The 25,973-nt window shown below is 45.0% G+C and overlaps 1 protein-coding gene across 2 annotated transcripts in view; it reads right to left on the bottom strand.

Annotated features, from left to right (window-relative positions):
- Nucleotides 1–25,973, bottom strand: part of gabbr2 (gamma-aminobutyric acid (GABA) B receptor, 2) — a 91,408-nt gene that overhangs the window by 16,391 nt on the left and 49,044 nt on the right. For both annotated transcript variants that reach the window (XM_061760065.1, XM_061760064.1), the window contains exons 5-13: nucleotides 25,529–25,594; nucleotides 25,248–25,436; nucleotides 24,115–24,357; nucleotides 20,638–20,698; nucleotides 19,530–19,610; nucleotides 18,426–18,576; nucleotides 17,514–17,646; nucleotides 16,219–16,326; nucleotides 13,827–13,949 (exon numbers count right to left, since the gene is read on the bottom strand). In XM_061760065.1, coding sequence (XP_061616049.1) covers nucleotides 13,827–13,949; nucleotides 16,219–16,326; nucleotides 17,514–17,646; nucleotides 18,426–18,576; nucleotides 19,530–19,610; nucleotides 20,638–20,698; nucleotides 24,115–24,357; nucleotides 25,248–25,436; nucleotides 25,529–25,594 — 1,155 coding nt within the window. The remainder of the gene's footprint in view (nucleotides 1–13,826; nucleotides 13,950–16,218; nucleotides 16,327–17,513; nucleotides 17,647–18,425; nucleotides 18,577–19,529; nucleotides 19,611–20,637; nucleotides 20,699–24,114; nucleotides 24,358–25,247; nucleotides 25,437–25,528; nucleotides 25,595–25,973) is intronic.

The raw sequence follows: 25,973 nt of genomic DNA, 5'->3' as shown, positions 1-25,973 counted from the left end.
GCCGAGCGCAACGGAGCGGTGATGCTTAGAGGCGGGACGATAAAGCCAATTGTTGTACTCGCCATCATGCTTTCGTGTCGGACTCTGATATCGGAGTTGGAGTAGCTAACTTAAACAAACAGGGAAACAAAATAATCGTCAAATACACAAATGCATGGCAGCCTAAGTGCTAACCTAGCTAACCTAATTCTAGCTAGTCACATTCTTCTACGCTAAAAATTTCAGCTGGGAAAAAAAAAAGGACTTCTTGAGGAACCTTTCCAAGAAACAATTGTGCAATAATCGATACATAAAATATGTAACAGAGAAACCGATTGTTTCACGACGCAGCAGATGTGCGATAATCGATACCATATCTCACATTACATACTGTATATGAAACTACGTCACGATTCTGTGGTTATATTTTTCCACCATCCCGCTATAATTACGATACAGTGATTGTACGAAGGATCAGTGCATCGTGATAAATATTTAACTGAGAAACGTTACTGTGGCGATGTTTTTGCAGCCATGCCGATTGTATCACGATCCAGCAATTGTGCGAGAATCACATCGCGATATGTACTTCACAGAAAAACGCGAGTCAGGCAATAGATTTTCCAGTGATACAACTCGTATTAGCAAACAGCTATTTTGCGATAAATGCTCGGATCCATCGCGATAAACGAAACTGAAAAATGAGGCTATTATTTCAGAGATAGTGATACATGGCCAGAGAGATCACGCTACGCGTGCAACGCATATGCAACACTGTGGCGATGCAGACAATATCTTGACACAAAAAAAAGGTGGCGCTCCCAAGGAACGTTTGCAACATAACGAACGGAAATGTCACATATTATTTTTTTCTCCTTCGGGGCCCGATGTCCCGCACGTTCTCCCATCTACATATAAGCGTGACAGGAGGCTTGTTCCGCTCGACTATATATAACCCCAGTCCAGCAGTACTGCAGTGAGGTGTCAGGTTGGACGAAGCCTCCTAGATTTCTCTTATACGTACATCTACGGTAAACCGCAAACATCACTCCGTAATGCAGCGGTAGCTGCGTTTATACGTACATCCCCACCTTTGATTTACGGTATTTGCAGATTTTTTTTAATGCGTCGACAAGGTCATTTGGCATACATGCAGTAAATACATGGTGGGGTTTGCCATGCCCCGGCTATCGATTGGCGCTCGGATTAAATGCGCCGCCGCGTCCTTGCAATGAGATGCACGTGGCCGCAAGAGGCTGATTGGATGGGAGGGATCGATGCGCTGGGAGAGCGAGAGAGAGAGAGACGTATCGGCGCTTCTTCATTACGTCTATAAAGGGAAAGAAATAAGAGGTGGCGGCGAGGGACATTACGGCTCCCTTGCAGGGTGCGGCGGCCCCAACGCAGCCCTCAGATACTTTGCATGCTAATTCTTTCAAGCAGGTTACACGTGAGAAAACTAACAAAGAATTCATATGATATACGATATGGAGCGGCATACTTCCTAATAATAGATACCATTTGAGATAAGAATGTTCTAAGTAATGAGGTCACGGAACGAATTCAATTTGTATCTCAAGGCACGTGCCGATTGAATATTCTCATTCGTCCAGGTCATTTCATTCTCAGGGCATTGAATCGATCGCAAACTGGACGGCACCGGTCGTCGTAGCGGCCATTTCACCTCTCCTCCGAGCAGGCTTCATCACTTCACAGACTTCATCACGAATACAATACAATCATTCTTTATTGTCCGCTGAGATGGAAAATTGTCGTTAGGTAATTCATATTAAAAGAGATCGACAGTTGCAGCCCTCTCTTATTGATATCCAGCGTCGAGTCACGCCGCCCCCGATGGCGGGAGAGGGAACACGACAGGCAGGCGGCACCTGCTGATGAACCCGATGACCCGACTCCAGCGGCTGAGCCCGCCCGAAAAACCATCTGGGCGTGTGACGTTTATAGTAATGATTGTCCTGCGTCTCCATATGTCTGGCTGCGTTCCTCCTCCGTCGGCCGTCTTTGTCCCGCTCACTGAACGTCGTCTCATATCCACTGTTTCGCTGGCCTAACGGCAGACGAAAACTGGGCTTTGTGTGTGTATGGAATGCAGTTCAGCGTCCAGCTCGTGGCCTGAAATGGGCCCATAATGAGGCTCTTCCTCGCCGCCTTTGAAGTCTCTCCTAAAAGGCGCCTTTGTCGCATGAGGGGGCAAGGTCACGGAGATCCGACGGGCGAACTTGCTGTGCTGATACGTCGCACTGCGAGATGACGAAGCGCCGCTTGAATTAGTATTTGGGGCTTCGGAGGCGGTCAAGGTAGTCCCGAACGAGACAGCAACGTTGCGATTGAAGCCCCCCGCTTGTCTTTTCAGTATCATACTTCATGATACGACTGAAGAAAAATGGGACAATTACGTATGCACGGCTTAGAAGCGCACGTTTCATGACATTAGGTAAATGTTACAATAGATCAGGAAATACCGATAAGCCGCTGAAACACAAACGAAGAAGCGTCGAAGATTATTGAATTTGGATTGAAGGATTATGTTTTTGATGAAATAGGCAAAAAGAAAATGGCACATACAAGGTTTACAACTCAAACACGACTGTGAAGACAACGACGACGACGTCTTACTTCATTTGTAACCACAAAACCCACAAAGACAGGTAAGTTAACTTATGAGTTGAGCTAGCTGATAGCTGGTCCAACATTAAGTTTCATGTCGGTTATGCGTTTACTTCAGAAGACAGTAAAATAATAGACAATATGAAGACTGGTTTGGGACCATTAAAAACAATCTGATTGTGAACGTGTTAGTACTGCTAAGTAACGTAAGAACAGTTCCAGTGCAAATATCGTTGATGCTACATGCTAATATAATTAAATGCTACCGAACATGCCTACCGAAGTGCCAAGGTTAGGGTTACCTTAACCATAATCCTAAATACACTAAACTCCTACGCCACTAACCCCACAAACCTTAACCCTACTAACCCTAACCCCACCTACTCTAACCCAATTAACCCACTAACTAAGAAGTATAGCTTTATCTGTTTTAAGTCACGTGAACAAGAGGATCAAAAGGAGCAGGAAGCTCTTGGGGGGCTCAAACGGCGTCTCCACTCTCACGGCGGTCCTTTTCGACTTTGAGCGACCGAGCCGGGAAATGACAGGGAGCCAATTCCCGCTTTGGAGGAGGAGGAGGAGGAGGCTTTAAACAGAGGCGACATTGACACAAACAGCCAGCCGCTCAGACAGGAGGTGACACAACCTTCACAACATCACAGACGCACCAAGAGGATGATGGCTGAGCGGCTATAAATACATCCCAATTCACCAAAGGCACGTTCGGCGTCACTTGACGGTCTAAATTGAAAGGAGTAAAGTGTCACGCCTGATGGCGTCTCATCGCGGTGACGCCAACAATTAATACCAAGCAGGTAGAGCGCAAACAAGGCAACAGCTTGGTGGGCCTCCAATCTGTCACCTAACTGGACCCGAAACCGAAACTACATCCAAAGTTTAACTGACGATGGCCGTTAAACCGTAGAAGTGTGCTATATATAGACTCTCTACCTTGCCAAACCCGGAGGCAAGACCTTACTGGAACTGGACTCAACACTTAAATACAAAGCGACCTTAAATCGTACGGTAGAGCAAGGGTACCCAAACATTTTGGGGGTACAGGTCCTTTTTTTCAAGGACCCCCCTCACAATCCTTTTGCCAATGAAACTACCATGTGTTCCCCTAAATAATATATCGAAATGTTGTGGAAAAAATAAAATAAACTCAAACTGTGCCTGTGCTCTACCTCAACTCAACCCCGATAACATGGTACCTAAACCTCACTGAAAGTGCCGTAAATTTCGTAAAGTATCACATCTGATGGCATCTCGTACCAGTGAGCTAAATAATTAATCCGAGCAGGTAACGCAAATGAGTCAAGCGTTGGCCTAGCACGTAGGCGAAAGCTGGGTCTCAACGGTGTCGGCTCGGTTTAATTACCCAACCTTTCAGTTGGCGCTGTTGGCAGCGAGCGCTAATCAACGTCACCCTCAGCGGTGTGACGATAAGTGGCCGTGACACCCCCTTACTTTACGCTCCTCACTGTCTCCCCGTGACAGAGTTTCCGCTTCAGGCGTCGCTCGCGTACATTGATCGGTACAGTAGCCTTCTGCTCCTTTTTTTTTTTTGTCTTCTGGTTCCACCAACCGGTTACTGCAACTGGGCCTTAAACTCTAGTGCACCTGTAACTTATATCTTAGTCGATGGTGGCCTTAAATCTTGCTACTACTGGACCTTAAACCATAGTGCACCTGGTTTTGAAATGAGTCTGTAACAGAAGCCTTAATCTTACGGAAACTTGACGCTAAACCTTGCAGAAGCTGGACCTGAAACCTAACAGAAGCTGGAATCGGAAACCTTACATAAATGGTTACCTACACTTTACAGAAACGGGAACCTAAACCTGACAGAAACTGTCAAGTAAACTTGCTAGAAGTGTTTACCTTAACCATATTGTGGTGAGCTGAACTGATCGGGACCGTAGCACTCGACATTTAAGTACTTAGGTGTCCTTGCCTCACGTTCCCTCCTTCTGTTCACCCACTCCGGTCCCTCTCGAGTCGCCCGTCATCCCCTCCCCATCCTCGCCAACTTTCATTCTTCCGCCATTGCCCGCAGTGTGCCCCAGGCTCAAGGTCTGGTGTAAAAGAACGGCGTTTAGGAGCCATCTATTTGCTATTCTCAGGCTCACACTGCTGAGGCAGCGGCCTTACTCAAGTGGCGGCCAAGTGCTCCCATCATCGCCATCGTCGGGCGACCTTGGTGGTCTCCTATAGCTCTGTCTTCACAGCAGCTATACTGTACTTGTTGGAAACACGTCCTAATATCGGCTTCATAAGCGCTCAGCCCCGCAGGTGAGGCGTCCCACCCTGGCATTTCCTCCATCCATCCGTCCATCCGTTGTCTGACTTTCCATCTTTCTCCCAGGGCGACTGGCCTGGCAGAGACACAGTCCATCAAGGAGCCGACATATCCATCAGCGTTGTATCCCCGGCCCGGAGGATTCCATTATGGCTCAGCAGCTGACTCACTCGGCTTTCTGTCAATTTGCACTGAATCACACTGACTTACGTTCATTTCATAGTGACGTGCTACCACTTGCACATCCTCTTACTGTAAGTGCACCCTGAAACCTCAACAACGCAACTGTAAACCTTACAGAAACTAGACCCTACACATGACTGTAATTGAAAACAAAGATTTAACTGGACTTGACACTTTACTCCTTAACTCAGCCTTATACCTTTTGATATAACTGGAAAATACACCCAATGGCAACTTGACCTTAAACCTGGGTATACTTGAAACCTAAAGCCTAATGAAACTGGGTCTTATAGCTTACTCCAAATGGAACCTACCCCTTTGTTGGAACTGGGTGTTAAACAATAGAGTACATGGACTGTAAACCTTGCCGTAACTCGTCCCAAGGCCTTAGTGGAACTGGAAACAACACTTAACTAAGTGGATCTTAAACCTTTGCATCAACAAAAGTTGAACCTTACTGTAACTAAACCCTAACCCTTGACTTAACTGTAACCAAATGTTACTCTAAATCAATCCTAAACTTTCTCTTAACTGGACCCTATACATGACAGGACCTGGAACCTAAATCTTACTGTAACTGAAGCCTAAACCTTAACTGGACCCTAAACATGAAAGGACCTGGAACATAACCCTAACTGTAACTGGTCCTAAAACCTTGCTGAAAATGCACATGAAATCTTAATGTAAATGTACCTACACCTTAATTTAACTGGATCATAAATCTTACTGTGACCGAATGCTAAACCTTCATTTAACAGGCAGCCAAACATAAGGGTACCTAGAATTTAACCCTGACTGCAACTGGACCTCAAAGCCTGTTATGTGTGTGAACCCTGCACTGGTCCCGAAACCAGAGTATATCTGGAACTTAATCCGGACCTCATAACTTACTGTAACCGGACCTTAAATCTTCATGTAAACAAAGCCTTATCCTTGATTTAACCGGACCCTACATTCTACTGGAATTTAGCAACTAATTGTAACCAAACCTTAAACTTGTGTACATCAAGCCGCTGCAGAACCTGCAACCTTGATGCGAATGAAGGACTTGTTTCTGTCAAGGACGGACGGAGAAAACCGCAACGAGCATTCTACCGCAGCTGAAGATCAAATTGAAGCGGGCACGTAAAATCATCTGTTGTGTGCACCAGTCCACACAAAAAACACATTTGGCTTTCATTGCACTCTGCTGTGCCTTTACAGCACACGACCGTATACAAGCCTCGGCTGTGTAACCGCGGGGACTCCTCATACCGCTATTCATTTGGAAGACTTCTAATTGGTCAATCAGCTGTTGCCTAGCAACAGCAGTCTGGTGGAGCAGCGGGAGAGGAGAAAAGAAAAAGAAAAAAAAAAAAATCCCAGGAAAGTTAAGAGGGGGGACGGGAAGAGGCCACGTGAAGGTGACGGGTGGGTAATCGGCTGTTTTTGTGACCAACCAAACCATTGGAACAAAGACACACTGAGATATGAAAGACCACAAATACATAAAAGGAAGTCAGCCCCTATTTCACTTTGAACAGACCCACTTGAACGGGCTCAGCTGTGCAGAACAACGCGGTCCAATTTAGCCTGCTGGAGTGTCAACAAACAAGCAAGCCAGCGCACCTCCAGAGGAGTCCTTGGAGTGCCTCCCCTTCGTGATTCACCGATAACGCTTACACACTTGTCTCGCTGCCGACAAATAGCAGCACACGGCAACCCAGCGTAAACATTCTCCAAAATGAAAGACTGTGTGTCCTCAAAGCCCAGGTTGCCTCCCCCCCCCCCAGAAAGCTCAATAAGAAAACACAATAGCTGACCGAAAAGATACTCTACTGCTCTGGATCAAACCAGACTACTGTTAAATGAGCCCAAAATTTCAAGCAACCGAAGAAAAACTACTGTCTGACTAAATCATATACACATTCACAGTAAATTACAAGAAATGTTGGTTTAATTCAGTGCTAGGAGTGGGAATTTCTCATTTCAGTATTGCGATGCATTGATATCACGGGAAAAACACCGGCAATTTCGTAAACAGATTCATCGGTACGTATTTGATTTCAAAAAAACATGGGCACAACGGAGTTTGAAATTGTCACTAAGCACACACGCTTGGATGTCTGACGACAATATCAATTCATATTTGATGTTGCCGTATCAATACAGAGAGCTGATGTTGACGATATAGTGCGATGCTGCTATTGGCTCCCACTACAGTAGTTGATTTGAATCAGAATTGTAAACAAAACACAAAGGTGTTGCTTCTCTACTTAGACAAAATACTGTGACGTATCGCATCGTGTTATCTTAGTAGCGATAGAAAATCGTCCAATAAAATCAATATTATGTTTATTCAATGTGATTTGTGGGTTTTCTATTGATTACTATGGCTGGCACAACATTTCAAATTCTTATCCGATGTGTTGTATTGTTTTATCTTAGTATTGATACACAAGGGTCAACTATCTATTTTATGGCTATTGAGTGTCCATTATAGTAATGGAGTGGGCATAAAGCATTTCCGTAAGATTTGATAGTAGATGGCTTTCTTTCAATTTAACAGCTCTGTGTATCGTAATATTAGCGGAATCGGAGATGAAATATCATGACAATATCATATTGTGCGTAATACTGCCATTTCCGATTTATTTCCAGTGCATGTTTTTTTCCTTGTATTTACACATACTAGAAAACTGTTATGTAAAAAAAAAAAAAAAAAAAAAAAATGTGATTGCATTGGCAGGATTCCTGAAAAGAAGCTCAAAAAGAGTGAGTGTGAGAGTGTGTGTGTGCGTGTGCGCGTCTCTCTCCGCAGTCCCTGATAAAAATCCGCCAAAGGAGCTGGCCTCTCGCTTGACACGCCGCTGGCTCGCGTGCGCTAGGAAGAATATCTGGCTCCACAAAACCTGCTTTTGCCCTAATCTTCTTAAGAGTCTACGAGCAAAGAAAAGTGGCTGCTCCACCCAGCAGCTTGTGAGTTGAATCAAGGACGCTTTACTCCCATCTTCATTATACTTCTGTTTTTTGTTCTGTTTTGTTTTTTTAGGTTCAAGAGTTGTGCAACTCATCATCATTTCTGAACGTTGTGGTGAAAACCCTTGGGGTTTGTATATCACCAAGCTATGTCTGCTAACTGCTAGCAGCGCTTTTCTTTTTGGTAAAGTGCTCCATCATTCGCTAGTCTTCTTTTTAGAACATAACAGATGCAGCTATTCACGCTTGCGTGATGCCGTTTCTCACAAGTTAAGTTTGCCGCACAGCTACCAGCCGTGACGTCCGCTGACTTCTAGCAGCTTCAATCTAGCAAAGTGTTAGCCATGACTTCCCGCTAGCCAGAGGCTAAGCTGCACCGTGTTTGTTTACGGAGCAGAATTGTGGCGAGTTCCACCACCTGTCGCTCACCTAATGTTGTCTACTTCAAGATTACGCATTGTGATACATTCACCATCCCAGGCTCACTGTGGATGCGACACAAAATGATTACTAATGGAATACTCTTATGAGAGGCTTCCAGTATCCAAGAAACATTGCTAAAGCCTTTCCCATCATGCAATGCGGCACTACTTGGGAACACTTGTGCCATTCTTGCTGGCTGTCAAGACTCGGATTGAGCGGAGGGAATAATGATGTGAGGTCTCGGCACGCCGCCTGGCTTCCTGCCTCCACCCGGAGGTGGTCGATGAGAAAAGGCCTAGGTGGGTGGTGGTTATCCCTTAATGACCCAGTTAGCTTTGAAAAGGCATTGATCGCAGCAGCTGCTTTGTGTCCAGGCTAACAAAGCGGGCCCGCGCTCAGCGCCGCCGCCGCCGCCGCCGCCGTCGTCGTCGGGCAAGCTTAATGCCCCACGTGACGGCCGCTTCTCACTCGCGACTTCTTCTTCTTCTTCTTACGGAACATCTTTAGACTTACAGCAATTAAACTCGTTCACCCCACCTGAATGCCAGCTAAAGAGGAAGTAAGTGAGCGGGACCCTTATGTATTTTTCAACACGAAGTCATCAATGATTTATTTCTCATAGAATAACATTTTTGGAAGGGAAGAGCCAGCTGGCTCTGAGGCGGCACGAACAGGACAATTCCCCAAACTATACATAAAGTTCTCGGTACTTTCCTCAAGGTTTCAATCAGATCTGTTCAGCGCTGCGGAAATACTTCTACTGGACATACGTAGGCTGAAATTACATCTAATTAACACACAAAACAGCCACCTCGCACAATGGAAATCAACAGAATGACTAGAAATACCGTATGCACAGTGACGTACAATTTGTTTTATATATTTCATGCAAAAGCCAGCTAGTGAAATAGAAACAACCCAGAATGACTAGAAATAATAATTATAATAAATAATCGCCACTTAGTCATGATGACCGCCATCTTGCACAATAGAAATACACCGAAATACTTGAAATAATCAACTGTTCAACGTAAACCGAAAATTCCAAAATGTCTTTTGTCATGCATCAAGGCACGTGTCATCTAATTAATGCGCGCGAGTAATTCCTTCAACACAACGACTAGAAACAATCTACAGTCAAAAGATGTCATCAAAAAAGTCCAAGTCTAATTAATGCAGCGTCTTCGCTCACCGGTTATTCACGATCACCTCTACCGTGCACACTAAAAACAATTCACAGTCAAAAAAAGTCTCCAGCATGCTGTCATACTCAACGTAAACATTAAAGAATTCTTGCGACAGCTCTTCTTGCCAGTTAGGCACCATCACCGCCACCTTGAACAATAGAAATCAACAAAATGGCGAGAAACAATCCACAGTCAACAAAGTCCACAGAGTGCTGTCACGCACAATTTTTGTATCATAATTAATGCGATGGCTCTCTTCATCAGTTATTCATGAACACCGCCAGCTTGAACAATAGAAATCAACAAAATGACGAGAAACAATCCACATTCAAATAAAGTTACCAAAAAAAAGTCCCCAGTATGTACTCAGAACAAAACCACAGTTTAAAAAATTCCACTGCACGTACGGTCTCATGCGCAGTGTTTGTGCCATTGAATTGTGCCAGTTATTCATGATCACTGACAACCTGCACAATAGAAATCAACAAAAAGACTAGAAACAACCAGAGTTGAAAAAAATTCCACTGCATGCACGGTCTCGTGCGCAATGTTGGTGCCATTGGATTGATTGGATGATTCCTCTTACCGGTTATTCACGATCACTGCCAACTTGCACAATAGAAATCAACAAATCTACCAGACACGGATTGTGTCTGGTAGATTTGTGGAGCGGTCATGCACGATGCACGTCATATAACCATTGCAACGGTTCCTCTCGCCAATTATTCTCCATCACCTCCGACCTTGCACAATTGAAAGAGGGAGGGCATGTCAGGTTGGAACGGCATGTAGCCCGCGCTCGCCCTCGCTGTACCTGCGTGGCGATTATGTCACCGTCGGCACTGCCAATAATAAGCACGGGTTCACCTTCAAACCACCGAGCGCGGCGAGTAAACCGCCGGCGTGCGTCAGTGAACGCCTCAACATCACCACCATCATCATCATCGTCGTCATCATCCTCCTTCACTGCATGCATGCACGTGTGTTGCCAAGCAAAAATTCTCAGGAAAAAAAAAAAAAGCCCTAAATCTGCTATTTTCATCTGGCCGGATCAACGGTGTTGCGGGTGTCGGAAACCGTGGCCGTTGCCATGGCGACGCGAGGAAGGAGGGAGGGAGAGAGGAGACAGAAGGAAGGGTGGAGATGCTTGACTGCAGGATCCGGTGGAATGCTAATCATCTTCATCCTGACAGTTCGTCCTTCATTATGCAAGAGAGCCGCGGGAGGAGGCGGAGACGCAAAATAAATAAATAAATAAATAAATACATCCACGTATATGCAAAAGGTACACACACACACACACACACACACACAGTCACATGCTCGTCTCCTTTGGTACACGTGCGTCCCAGTCGGCATTCCCAGGCTGTCCCAGGAAGTCTCATAAAAATAAGAATGAAAGCAAGAAATTAAGAAAAGAAGCTGCAACCCTTTTTAATGGTGCATCAGCAGCTTATTCTTTTTCAACGAGTGGAAATTGAACTTTAGTGAGAGAAGTGGGGTACAGTGGACCTCCGTATATTCACGGCTCAGAACCGGCGGATTCAACGATTCGCTGAATTGCTTGCAATCTTAAATAAATTTTTTTCTTTTTCTTTTTTTCTATTGTGGGGGGACCAACCCCAAAAACACTTATTAGTGGTTTATGCACATTTATTTGTTGGGTAAAATAAATAAATAAATAAATAAATAAAAATATATATATACACATTTTTTCAATGCAATTATATTGGGCGTCAATTTTTGATATTCACAGTCGCCATCCCCCACGCGAATATCGGGTGTCCACTGCGCTCCTTGGACCGGTCGCTGGCCAATTCCAGGGCACAAAAAGACAAACAAGCATTCACACTCACATTCACGGGAAACTTCCATTTATTTTCTGTACTCCTTATCATAGGCAACGCTGCCGGGCAATCGCAAGGGCACATATAGACAAACATTCCCACTTACGGGCGCCTCCTTCACTTTGCGTCGTTTCCCTGAAAGCTCCGAGGACGGTCTGTCATCCCGGTCGCAGTTCCATCTCCTCGTTAATGCTAATACGCCATGCAAAGAGGGCCGTCCTAGTTTTGCAAATGGTTGCTCATTAAGTGGCGCCTGCTGCTTTAAGAGCAGGCAGGTCCGTCCCAGTGTGTAAATCTCAGCTGAGCGGCATAAACGATGACATTCTACGACTCCGCTACGTAAACAACAGAATCATATTCCCATAAGGAAAAAATAAACAAAATGTCCAATGTCGGAAATGCTGTCTGGATTCCTTCTACAGTTTCCCCATGAAACAAAACCGTTGACCAAAGTACAAACCCTTTCACCAGAACTTTTGCCAGGGTACCAAACCAAAATCTTTCATCAGCACCATTCACCATGTTACAAACATTTTCACCGTGGAACAAAACCTGTAATACAAACCCTAGCCATAACCCTCACACTTAATCCTGTCCAAGGAACAACATGAATACATGACCAAGTTGTTCATTAGCATGAGCACAGCAACATGTAGTGGCAACACGTTCCCCGCGTCCTTCTCATCTGTCCTTCTGGGAATCGGGATTGCCTTCTGGCGGCTGATCCCACCTGACAGGACAGGGAGACAACCTAAGCCAGCCCCGCAATCTGGCCCTTAAAAAAAAATCTGTCAGCCGATGTGGGTCTAGAAACCCCACGAGGGGGGGGGGGGACGCGGACTCCCACGCTCCAGCGCGGTTAATATATTCACAACACTATCCGGAGCCGAGGGCTTCGAATCTGAGAATGCTCGGCGAGGATGCAACCGCACACACTGACGAATGAATATGTTAAACAATGTTGGTTGTGCTTGACCTCGCTGGGCAGACTTAAAGACATTAGCGAGTAGCGGCATAAAAGGGAAATACGTCTTTGTCTGCAGTCGCACAAATGAGCTCAGAGTAGCTGGAAAGTACCGTAACAGACATTGGGATACGGCGCGCAACTACACCCTGTTATTTTCTCCGTCCCTTTGGGCTATATCTCACTGGAAGCACTAAAATAAACCTCCTAGCGGACTTTATTTATCACTTCACAAGATTCCTCCTTTAACTGAAGACGTGCTTGTCCAAACAAGCTGCCAGATAGCGAGCGTCCTTCTATACCCCCACAGGGTGTCGGCACCAATCAACAAACAGGAAATAAGATGAAAAGAAGTTGCTCAGGAAATGTCAAATCGAAATTTTTTTATTGTAGAGACCTTCCGGTAACGCCGTGAGGTCAGTAATCATCTCAAGGCTCAAACCCCTCTGACGTTCGAGCTCCACTGTCTGTTAGCTGCTCGCAGCAGCCAAGTAAACACGAACCTCTCCAGTCCAGTAACAGTAAATCTGTTTTTTTTCCCCGATTTCTCTGATTTAGTAGTAATTAGCACGAAAAGTAACAGTAATTAGTGGGAAACTGACAAGACGTGGAATTCAGCGAATGAAAAAAGCTAACTCGCTTCAGTTTATGCTACCTTTTCCACAATAGTTGTAGGATTTCTGACGAAAATCTCAGAAATGATTGCTGACTGATGCTGAGACTGTTTTCTGCAATAACTGTGCAAATTCCTACTCAATTCTGAGAGTGAAATGCTGCTAATTGATGCTAATTTGACTATAAAATATGAATAAAAACAGCATTGTTTGCTTTGATTGGATGATTTTTCTTACTAAATTCTGACGGCTAACGTTGCAGAATGATGCTAATAAGGCTAATAAGAGCATTGTCCACGATGGTTGGTCGAGTTCTGACTAAACTCAAAGCACTGCTGACTGATGCTTCGCCAACCTGAGATGACAAAGCTACGTTAGCATTTTAGCTATCGGGCGGTTGAGCAGGAAACAGGATCACAAGTTCATTTCTACTCTGCGCTACTCCAGCTAGAAAAACAAGGCCAAGCACTTTGTTGCCAGCAGGCCTTGCCAACGTCTCACATCCAAGCTGGCAAATGTCGGGCGGTGGGGGTGGGGATCAACGCAGGAAGTTGCAGCGGCTCACATCCCAGCCCAAAAATAATCAAGACAAAAAAAGGCAGATGGTATCGTAGCCTTGGGCTCACATTTTTTGTATTCTGGGAATCTCCCAGATCCCGGTGGAGGCAAACGCACGGACATGAACAAAAAGGACTGAACTCAGCCAACACGCAGAAATGTAACATCGGCATGCGCACCGACCTCCAGGCTGTATTCTTCCACGGTCCTCTTCAGTGGGTCCACAATCTGCCAGCAAATCAGGATGCACAAGTCGATCAACAGCATCCCGCCGACGATGATCAACAATTTCTGGTCCTTTATGATCTGCATGAGGAGGACAACAAGAGTTTTATGAGCATTGCACCCAACAATCCCAATTATTGTCCAACCAGAGACCCGCTGGTACTCACAACCGCCTCATCAGCTGCTGATTAGCTGCAATCAACCACCGGCGAGGATGTGTGGAACGCCACACGCACCGCGAAACGCTATTGGCAACCCGCCAATGAGTCTCCTCCGAGATGTGAAGCAACAGCGTCAGATCACAACGCTCCTCTTTCGTACCGTGAACTTTCGCTGGGATGAAAGCCGCGGCCTGTTTGTGGTCATTATTTATAACGCCGTTTGACGGTATGGAAGCATCGCTCAAAGGAAAGGTCAGCCAGCCCGCGGTGGAAATAGCACAATCGAGAAGGTTGACTCGTCGACTGCTAGTGACTTCTTTTGTCCTGTACCAGGTAAACGTGACTGTGAAATGTCTGTAGTTTGAGTCGGGTCCTGTCCGGTTTACGGCAGTACATTTGGAAACTTACATCCCGGTCTGGGGGGTCGGTGTTGGTGTGCTGACTGATCTCTCGACATTTCTGACACGGTTTTGATCATTTTCTCGTCTTCGGTCACGCGAATGTTACGGCTTTCATCTTCGGTCCTGTCCCTATTTTCGCTGTATTACGGATGATTTTCCCACAATATTGCATCTTTTGTCTGAGACGGGCGAAAACTTGTCGAACAGGCCTTCGGGGATGATTAGTACCGTAGGAATTCTTACCATTTCCACTAACCCTAGTTCACGTTTTGACTACTTCCGAATGTCGTACAGAGTAGCTCTCTTACACCCGCCACTGCGAACTGTACTCCCTGGTCAATTGACCGTCTCTTCATTTACGCAGACCAATTCGCTAGTCCGTGTTTATCTATTCAAAAAAACAAATCATCGGTTAGACCCCACCCTGTCTTCGCTCTCTGCTCACCATGCATGCCACCACCCGCACTCTCTGTCCCAGCAGTTTTATTAACCTCTTCGTTCCCAAAGTCCGCACTATTTTTGGTCAAGCGTGGCATCTTGCAGTATTGCAGTGTAGCAGTATTGCAGTTATCTGGTACCCTGCAAAAACCTTACTTCTGAAATGAACCAAACTCTACAGCTTGGTGGAAATTGAGATCGCAGTCAGATGCGGCGAAATATTGCAGAACAAAGTAGTGTAAATATTTGCACTGTTCTTCCGGCCTAATTAAAAATATTCAAAAAAACGACAAATCAGCTTTGATTGCGCCTCATTATAATCCCCAAATCTCGGTTATAGTTCCTTTTTCCTGTTTTTCGGGCATTCTCGCTCTCCTACCGGGGCCAGGTCTAGTTCCTTTTCCATATGCGCCACTTTGTCTGCCTCTCCCGTTTGTCTTTTCTCCGGCTCGCTTCCCGGCCCTTCTTCCCCCTACTGCCACTTCGCCCCGAATCCTTCCAACTCTTTGATCCGTCCCTCTCATCCTGGCAGGCCACCCACACTTGCTCCAGAAAGCCGGCGAGTGGGAGCGAGAGACAGGGCAGGAGGGAGGGGTGGAGGGATGGAGGGATGAAGGGAGGGGGCGGTTCTATAAATACCAAAAAAGGCCAAGAACCGCTACTACAGTCTGCATCTCTTTTACATAACTCGGCCAATCAAAGTGATTGAATCTGATGACTCAAAAGCTTTCGGCGTGCTTCACTGAAGTTATTTGGAGACTTTAAAGCACTCGGTGGGCATAGACTGATACGCCGTGTGGACAAAAGTATTGGGACACCCCTTTGAATCCATCACAACCCCGACTTGACTCCTTAAATCCCTTTAAAACGTTCAGACTTCTTGTTGCATATAACGGCTTGGATGGATGTATTCCATCACGTATCACCATTACAGCTAAACCGTCGCGTGTGTTTGGGGTCGGAAGGCATCAACCCTCAGAGGATGACGAGATCAGACAAAACCATCGGCCGGGGAGATCCTTGTTTTCTACGGTAGTTGATGGGGCGTGACTCACAAACTGTAATCCTCGGCCACGTAGAAAAGCGACGCCGAGAGAAGTATTCCCTGAGCATCTCTGCTGTCAGCTGCTTCGTCCGTATGATTGCTGTTCCTTCGTACAAGGACACTAACTGAGATTTAAGCTTTACAAAGTTGTCCTGGATATTATTTGACCAAGTTTAACTCTTACATTTTGGACTTGGTGGTAACCAGGGATAGAATCACGTGAACGCCAATGGGAGCCAATCCCCCAGGAAAGACCCAAGCCGGGTCAAAATACACGCACACAAACACAAAACCCTCTCCCATACCTTCTTCTTCATCTTAACATTCTTGAAGATGGCGTGCACCCTCCAGGTCTTGGCAAACATAGCACCGAACGCCGTCGTGTAGCCGACGATCAGGATCCACGTCCGAACCTATCGGGGCGCAAGAGAGGCGCCTAAATGAAGGTTATCTCAAAAAAAAATAACAAAACTCGCAGCTACTTTTTGGGAGAGCAAATCCCCAAAATGGTCATCAAACTCTGACACAATTCTCTGCCCACATTAGATGCCTGTTGTGGAAAAATGTACTCGTTCTGATCGAAAATACCTGAAGCAAATAAAGACAAAGTTACTTGCGCAGTTTATTATCTTTGCAAAGCTGTCAGACATTTTGACAGAGCCCAGAGCTGGATTATTCATTTTTTTCCATTAAGCGTTGTCCATCTGTCAAGGATAGCTACTTCCGATTGGGGTGAATTCCCTGGTATGGGTTTGAAATTTGCCCCAAATTTGCTGCGTCAACCTAAAATGGATGACTTCCTGTTGCATTTTGGGTCCCTGAGACTTTTTCATGCAACCTATTACGACAAAGACCCAATTTGTTGTCAATCTACGAAACCCGCGCCAGAGGCTAATATTTTCGAACTTTTCCTCCGCACCGCCTGGTACTCGGGCCCTCGTGACGTCTCTGACGGGTATGAACATTTCCTTGAAGATGCCAAAATAGCGCTCTAAAAATGAACCACAAATAAGAAGAAAAAAAAAAGCTGTCAGGTTGCTTTCTCGTCTCTTATCTCGTAAGCACGGAGGCTGTCACGCTGAGAGTAATTCGTCCTAATAAGAAGAAACAAAACGTAGACCTCTCGCTCTGATTTGGCACCAGAGGATGCCGCTGATGTGTGTTTGAAAAGCGCAGAGTTTGAAAATAGCCTGACAGAGCTCGATATAGCCACACACACACGCACACTTTATTTACACCTGCACCATCCTACGCAGCATTTTGAAGACAGAGTCCAGCCTGCGTCATTTTGCTGGTGTGGCAGAACACAACTTTATATCACCCGAGGGCGGAGGTCGAACGTGCCGGCTAAAGATTCCCCCGCAGAGATAGTCGCTCTGTTTCCATTCATCACATTAAAGCTGTTTATCGCATCTAAATCTAGTGCCATTAACACCTAGAATCTACCTAGTCTCGCGGCTCGTTTGACTTTTATACTATGTATTTATACTCCAGCTGCCCCGTGTAAATATCATCGCTTGTGGATTCAATGGATGCGAGTAGTGTATTAAATAATGAAGGCATCCATTCAAACAAGAAGGTCTGCGGAGAGGAAACTTACGGTGCAGAGCGTCTCAAACTCCTTGTCGGACACGAAGCCGCCGTCCAGTCCGAAGAGGAAGATGGAGGCGTAGGACAGCATACCGCCCAGGATGATCAGGTTGTTCATGTAGGGACTGGACATCTTGATCAGTCTGCACCACGACAAGCGAGACTTTCAGCGTGATCCTGGCATACAAACTACTGGCCCACGAAAGAGTAACTCACGATACGATATCATTGCCATATTTTGACAATGATGACAATGATAGGTATCACGATGCAGAAATTGCGCAATACTCAACATGCAGGAAGAATCACGGTAGGTGTAATGTGCTATAATGTTTAATGCAACATCATAAATATGGATAAAATCTGTTTTCATTGTTAAGCTACTTGAAAGCGGATTGGACAGCAATGATTTCTATACAGAACTATAAGAGAAAATATGATACTTGGAATGAAACGTGCCGACACGGTGAGCGAATGGTTAGCACATCTGCCTCACAGTTCTGAGGACCCGGGTTCAATCCCCGGCCCCCGCCTGTGTGGAGTTTGCATGTTCTCCCCGCGCCTGCGTGGGTTTTCTCCGGGCACTCCGGTTTCCTCCCGCATTCCCAAAACATGCATGCTAGGTTAATTGAAGACTCCAAATTGCCCGTAGGTGTGAATGTGCGTGCGATTGGTTGTTTGTTTGTATGTGCCCTGCGATCGCTCGGCTGGCGACCGGTTCAGGGTGTACCCCGCCTCCCGCCCGAAGCTATAGATAGCAATCATGGTACATACTGCATGCGTTTGTATATTTCTCATCTATTGAAGATTTAATCAAACTGAATGTAAACCGAACTATTCCAAAGCGAGATGTTTTTTGGTTTTTTGTTTTGCCGTTACCATTACGACCCTACTTTGTGTTATTCTTTCAATGTTCGGTCACCTGTGGTTTCTGTTCTTGATGTTGAAAAAGAGGAACGCCCCGGCCATGAGCATGCCCAAGATGGTGATGGTGGACAGGATGCTGTAAAGCGGGACGTTGATGTGCCGCCGCTGCAGACGCACAAACGTCCGATCTTTGGGCGGTTCCACTCCTGACGGGAAGAAGAAGGCTTCCAATTAATTTGGGATAAAATGGCCAAGTTCTCTGCTCCTTTATCTTCCCACCCGCAAACGAGCGACCAGGCTATTCCACAGCCATTTCCTGTTTCCTCCTCACGCATCGTCTCAGCACGGCGGTCAAATTATTGCGGCGGGAGCCTGCGCTTTCTTATCTCCAGCTCTATTCTCCTCTGGCAGCGGCCAATCGATGGCGGCGGAATCGTCTAACACATCTCCATTTACCGTGGAAATGCTTTAGACGCCGCCGTCCGGCACTTTCTCAATGTGGGAGCGTGGGCGCAAGTGAACAAAATAAAATTGTAACGGTAAATAATTTGGTTTCAGTGTTGGTACAATGGGGAAAAGATGGGTATCAGGCGCACAAATAAATCAATAAATGCGCAGATAACCCCTCTTTTTGTTTGTTTTTGGGTAGTATTGCTAATGAATTCATCAAATAACCAACAAACAGCGTCGAAGAAAGAGCATAACATAATTCTTATTTGTTTGTAAGTTACTTGGCTACTTCTCGGCTCGTGGAGGATAACGGAGGACGTTCCGGAAGGATGGGTGGAGCCATTTAGACTCGTGTCGAACAAAAAAAAAAAAAAAAAAAAACATTCCTTCATTTGCCGATTCGTCACCCCTGTAGAAGGTTTCATTCAATTTGGTTTTGTCGTTTAATTTTGGGTTTGTAAAAGTGTAAAAAGTGGAAGAAAAAAAATCAATAAATCATACCTCGTCATATATATTTTTTTATTGTTAAATAGCTCCTTCTCGGATTTTAGACAATAACGTGAGATGTTATGAACAAATAGCAACGCCGGTTTTGATTATGGGTATTGGACATTCATTTTACCTAAGCATGCTAACGAACAAATACGCGGTAATCCTGGCAAAAGTGGGAAAATGTTTGTTTGTTTGTTTGTTTGTTTGTTTTGTGTACCTTGGAAGCGGATGGAGTTGTTGATGAGGTCCAGCACGTCCGCAATGGCGTTGTACTCGCCCACCTTCACTTCCTGGCCCTCTGTTACCAAAAACATCAACATTTATTAACATGGCATCAAAATACGGCCTTCAACAGAATACATCCAAAGCACATTAGTAACATGACAAAACATCCCTAATGCAGATAATAAAGCACTCGGCAACGGCTATCACTTAAGGATGGGAAGATGCACTTGAATATGTTTTTTAATATGCTTTTCCCCTTTACGCCGTTTCAATTATACGTTTATTTCACCTCGAGGAGAGCCGGCGGGCGATAAAGAGAAGATAGCGGCAAAGGAAGCCAAGGACAGGTGGAGGAAAAAAACAAAAAACAAAAAAAACGCGTTGCGGTTCTGCTCAAACAGATCAGAATGTTTTTGCAGAACGACTTCGTCACAGAAGGCGGCGATTATAATAATAATTATTATTTTTTTTATTAGATTAAAGAATAGTATGATTCCATCCAGTTAAAAATAAATAAATAAATAAAATAAAAGTATTTTCTGCTTTGCATTGAATTTCCTTGACTTGTTCGTCAGAGACCAGGAGAATGATGACACACTTTGTTAGGGGCTGCTGTTTTGGTTGGCGTGAGCAAAAAGGCTCAAGTGCGAGATCGAAGACGATTCAAGTGGGAATTGCTATGAAATCGTCTTGCTCGAAATTTGTTTTTTTGTAGGGAATTTAGGTAATACTCACCTGCTCACAGAGTTTAAATGCTTCGCTAGGTGCTGCTGTTTTGTTTCGCAACAAAGCAGCAGTTAACTCTGTATCGTCTGTATTTTGAACTTAACATTTTCCGTTTGTTTTTTTTTTTTTTCCTCCCTAAAATCCTCTCTTTTTCCGTGAAGCTTTTTCCCCGAGCTCACTTGGTGCCGATCCAAGCACATCAACCGCAACAGACCCCACAAACTTCAGCGGGTAAACGGCTTTACAGCAACTGTAGAACCTCCGCAACAAAAGACGGCGTTGGGTAAATCTACGTCGTGAGCGTGCGGGATGCGTTTCATGTTTTCTTTTTTTTTTCTTCCAATTTTGCTTCTGACATGCCGTCGTCTTTGTACCTTGGAACTGGTTGAATTTAATGGTGCCCATCCGCTCACCATTGCGGAACATGACTTGGCCCTGGAAGAAAGACAAATGACAACAACAGCAACATAAATCACATGAGCATTGCAGTTCATAAACATGTTAACAGCACTTTGTGGTAACTGGAGCAGTTTCAGCTTGGCATGCCGCAGCTCATTTGATTTGTTTCACCGCATTACGAAACGGGATAGGGTTAGCCCCGCCACTTGCGATACATTTGTTTCGAGCTTTTTCTGTTCTAAAGTAATCAGCAGTTCAGCACCAGGTTTGAAAGCAAAGCACAGGAAATGAGCTTTTTGTTAAAAGAAACATGTCAAGCAGAACAGCAACTGACACTAGTATTTTTTTTTCTTTTCTGACCCCTCAAATTATAAAACAACAAAAACAAGATTGAGAAATGACTTTTGCTGAAAAATATAGTTTATTTAAAGATGTACAACTAAAAAAAAAAAAAAACAAGCCGTGAGCGACGCTAACTCAGCGCGTGGCTCGAGTTGAACGTCAGTGGCTTTTTTACATGCCGTTTGTCATCCACTCCACGAACCGCGTCATCTTTTCTCACGCACACGACTCGCACTTTCAACAAACTACTGCGACACATACTTTGTTTGTGAGCGAGTGCCCTAAACGCGTCGTACTCCCAACGCGTCTCTCCCGCATAATCGACGTGATGAGTCGAGAGTCACCCTCTAATCTTGGTCTTCTACTCAAAAGCTCTGCTGATCCCAAATCCAAAGCGATGCAACGCCGCCATCTACTGGTGACTGTTGGTCAGTACTATGGTTTACAAAGCTGAATTTCACAGACAAGCTGGGCGAGACCCTCTTCCACGCCTACCAGTTGAAAAACGTACCTGACCATTATTATTATAATAGTCACTGGCGGTAATATATCTCATGCCGGCGTATCGAAACTGCATCTGGGACCGATAACGATACGGCACAATATCGCTTCACATTTCCTCACCGTTACGCTGACAATCAAACCAAAGCTGCTTCAGTCCAAACAGCGTTCAAACGTCAATTCCTTATGTTAGCATTTGGCTAAAGTGATCCACCCCCTCCCCCCCAAAAAAGTCTTTGATTGAAGCAGGGAGGGAACAAGATAAGCACTTTTAAGCCGCAGAGCCGACAAAGTAGACAAAAGCAATTGAGCTTTGCGGCATTATCGTCTCATGTCGTCCAATCAATTTGGCCTCTGTGGCTTCATCTCGCCTCCCCCTCGCTCTCTCGCCTTCTCCATCTTTGCCTTTCCTCCATCTTCCTCCACCAATGCAAGACCGTCATCTTTGACGCGTGTGCGTGAGTGTGTGTGCGTACTTCATGAGTGACACACATTGTGCAACAGCGTTTGCACACGAAGCATGGTGCACAAAATATGTGACATGCCAGCAGGGACGCATTTTTGGTGTTGGCTCCTTGTACATTCACATACACATAAATACAAATGTTTTGGTTTTTTTTAAACCCCAATCATTGTTCAATAAGTGGGGATAACCTGCCAATAGGCATTTTCGGGATTGGTTTACCTAATTAAAAAAAAAAAAAAAAAAAGAAAGAATTAAATAAAATAAAATCCACAAATGGGCCAATCCACGTTGACGGTAATTGCAAAAGTGTTTGTCCATCCACTGACACACAAAACGTAAAAATGCTTGTCCATTCACACACACACGCACACACACAACGTAAATATCTAGCAGCTCATTGAACGTCACCTTCGAGCACCTGCTGTGCAAACAGGCCATTGCCTGCATGACTCAGCAATTGACTTCCCCCCCACCATCCCTCCGTCCCTTAACATCAGCGAAAGGGCGCCAGCAAACCTCCATTTCAACCCCCCCCCCCCCCGTTCCCCTCCGTTTTCAGCACATACGCTCGCTGTGCTATCAAAACAAGGCGCTGACTCACACCTCGCTAATTACAGTAAAATGGCGGCGCTCCTCAGAATTAATTAACACACATACACAAACACGCGTTAAAAGGAATGTTTGCGGTCGCGCCTCAGTGACCGCAAATCAAAGAAAACACGCGTGTCATGGCAATCACAACCTTGCTTAACACCGCCCACCACCCGAGACCCCCCAAGCGGGTGTAGACATCATCCTGCGGTTCCGACAGGGGGAGTATCTCAATACTGCAGAGACCTCCGTCATAGAGTGGTCGCCATTGTCTTCTCATGGCATATGTGTGTGTGTGTGTGTGTGTGTGTTTGACACCACCAGAAGAAGAAGGCTTCAAATAAAGAGCCGGAATTTGCACTTTTTTCGGTTGTGTAACAGTGGCTTCTTTTTTTTTTTTTTTTTTTTTTTTTTTTTTTTAAGAGAAAGTGTCATAAAAGATGCATGCAGCGTGCTGGTGGCATGAGATTGCCTTCCCGTGTCTGCTGGCTCGTGTGTGTACGTGTGGGTGGATGTATGGCTTGTGCGTGCAGGGTAACATTGGTTTAATCTCATTTCACAGATGCTTTCAAGAGAACACCTATTATTACCCTCGTAGCATTGCCGCAAGTCATTGTATTGGTACTACTCCTTTTTGGCATCTGAAGTTGTGAGGGGGTACCAAAAACAAAAACAAACAAAAAAAAAACTTTTGGGTACCCTTATGTTGGGGCAGCAACTGCCGTGGTAGGTAGACAGACACGCTGCAGTCTGTACAAAGCGTTCAGCATCATCAGGAGATATGCCGGTTTTTACCTTTAAGATGCTACGTTGCTACATGCTAGGATCGCCTACGTACATGCGTAGGTTTTAAGCCCCCAGTGAAGTTCAACGTATCAGGTGTAGTAGCTTGCTTGCTAGTATGGAAGAAGCCTGCTAACTAACTAACAGACGAGGACGTAGCCTTTGAACTAACAAACCTAAAGTAGCCTGTTAGCAAATAAATGAACAAACAAGGACGGAATCCGCTAACTAACAAACCAGGAAGCACCTAGCTGAAAGGGAACTAGTCTGCCCACCAAGAAAAGCTCACTGGCTCTCAACCTACGAAGTAGCCTGCTATCTAACTAACAGACAAACTGCGACGGAGCCGACTAACAGACGAAGCGGGTTAGAATAGTTTTCTAGCTAATAAAATAGACAAACCAGGAAGTAGCCAGATAAATGCTAAACCGACAAGTAGCCTGCTAACTACTAAATCGACAACCTAACCAGGAATTAGCCTGCTAACTAATAAAGAAAAAAATAAAAGAAACAATGAAGCTCACTGCTAACAGACAAAATCAGGAAGTACCATGCTAACTAACAGAAAAAAAAGGAAGTAGCTTGCTAACAAACAACTACAAACATACAAACCAGGAAATAACCTGCAAGCAAATTAATACAGAAAGCAGGAAGAAGCCGGCTAGGTAATAAATACTCTCTGTAAACCTTTTGTACTAATGAACGCACACAGCAGCTGACGTTTTCTCGTATGCACACGGGCACGTTTTCACGAATTATTCGGACTCACCGTGACGCCGAAGAAGTTGGTTTCGTTCATGACGTCCAGCACCATCTTTCCCACCTCGTGGTCGTCCACGGTGAAGTTGCGGTGCCCGCTCTGCCGCTGCTTGACGCGCAGCAGGTCCATGACGCGGGTCAGGGTCTTGGCGATGACCCAGATGCCGTCGTAGGCGAAGCCGTGGAACTTGCTGGGTTCCACGCCCTTCTGACGTAGCTCGCGGCTGTACTCGCGCTCGTACTCCTTCGGGGTCTGAAATGGGACAAACAGTTTTAACACAAATAGGGCTATCACTATTGAATATTTTTTAGAATCAATCATTCTATCGATTTCCACGATGTATCGAATAATTGGATAAAGATATAGTTAGAAATATAGATATAGTTGTAATAATAAATCAAGAAATTGTAGATTCATCAAATTGTTTCACCTCTAAATACAAACAAGGAAGTAGCCTCCTAACTATGAAACGACATAAACAAATAAGGACATGCTAATAGACAAACCAGGTAGTAGTTTTCTAGTTAACCAACACATGAACCACAAAGTAGCTTGCTACAACTGTCAAATTTAGCCAGGAACTAGTCTGCTAACAAACAAACAAACTAGGATGTAACCTTCTAACTAATAAACAAACCACAAAAGTATCTTGCTCAAAAACAAATAAACCAGGAAGTGGCCTGCTAGCTAACAAACTAGAAAAACTAATTAGGCAATATGTAGTCTGCTAATAGAGGTAATAAATAGACAAACCAGGAAATAACCTGCTGACTTAAAATAAATAAATAAATAAAGTACCATGTAGCCTGTTAACAAACAAACAAACCTGGAAGTAGCCTGATAACTAACGTACTAAAAAACTAACTAGGCTAGGATGTAGCCTGCTAACAGAAGTAGCTTGCTACCTAATAAACAGACAACCGGGAAGTAGCCTGCTAGCTACAAAAGTACAGAAACAAAGCAGCTTACCAGTAGACAAAATATAACAAAACACTTCACGGTTCAACTGTCCTGTGCTCTTTTTTTTTGGTCTTGCAGTCACAATTATCAACACCGTAAATACCAACCAAATATCATCACGACGCTTGGCTGCATTTGTTCTTCGTGTATTTTTTGTTTTTCACACTCGGAAGCGGGCTCACCCTTCCGGAGATGCCCTTAATCTGCCTGGCGCTGAGGGGCTCAAAGTCCACGCTGATGTAGCCCTCCATGGCGGCCAGCAGCTTCTTGGTGGTGCAGTTGGTGCTGTTGGCCTGCTCCCACCAGTTGCCCTGGTACCAGCCAGGAATGATCCACTGGTATTTGCTGCCAAACATGTTCAGGTTGTACGCCTGCAAAGGTAAGTAAGGGGAGGAGAGGCGTTCAGGTGCGGTCGTGCGGGCCGCCGGTGTCCCGCACGGGGGGGTGGTGGGAGACCACTTACGCAGCAGAAGACTTTGGAAGCCAGGTTCTCGTCAAACTGGCCGATGATGATCCTCACGTCGTTGTCCTAAAAATAATCAATATCGGCATAAGCGTCACTTCGTGGCAGTGATTTTTTTTGTTTGTTCGGTCTACGCCAGGAGCCGAACCTGCTGCAGACGCCGTTCTCCAGACCGTTACTTTTGAACTTTTGCCCTGGTTCTATTTTTTGTAATTCTTATGTTAGTTGATAAATCGAGAACGGATCAAAAACCCTAAACCAACTTTGAAGCCCTAATTTGTAACCATAATTTGAAATCCTGACCATGTCTTGAAACCGTACTTAAACCCCTAACCCCATCTCGAAGCGCTACTTTAAAAGGAGTAGTAACCCTTGCTTGAATTCAAATACGAAACCCTAACGTTTGAAACTTGAAAACAAGCTGAAAAGGCTACGTTGAAACCCT

This window comes from Phyllopteryx taeniolatus, chromosome 21 (assembly GCF_024500385.1).
Source record: "Phyllopteryx taeniolatus isolate TA_2022b chromosome 21, UOR_Ptae_1.2, whole genome shotgun sequence".
In the NCBI taxonomy this organism is placed as follows: Eukaryota; Metazoa; Chordata; class Actinopteri; order Syngnathiformes; family Syngnathidae; genus Phyllopteryx; species Phyllopteryx taeniolatus.
The sequence above is the reverse complement of the archived record's forward strand: the minus strand, read 5'-3'. Positions and strand labels throughout refer to the sequence as shown.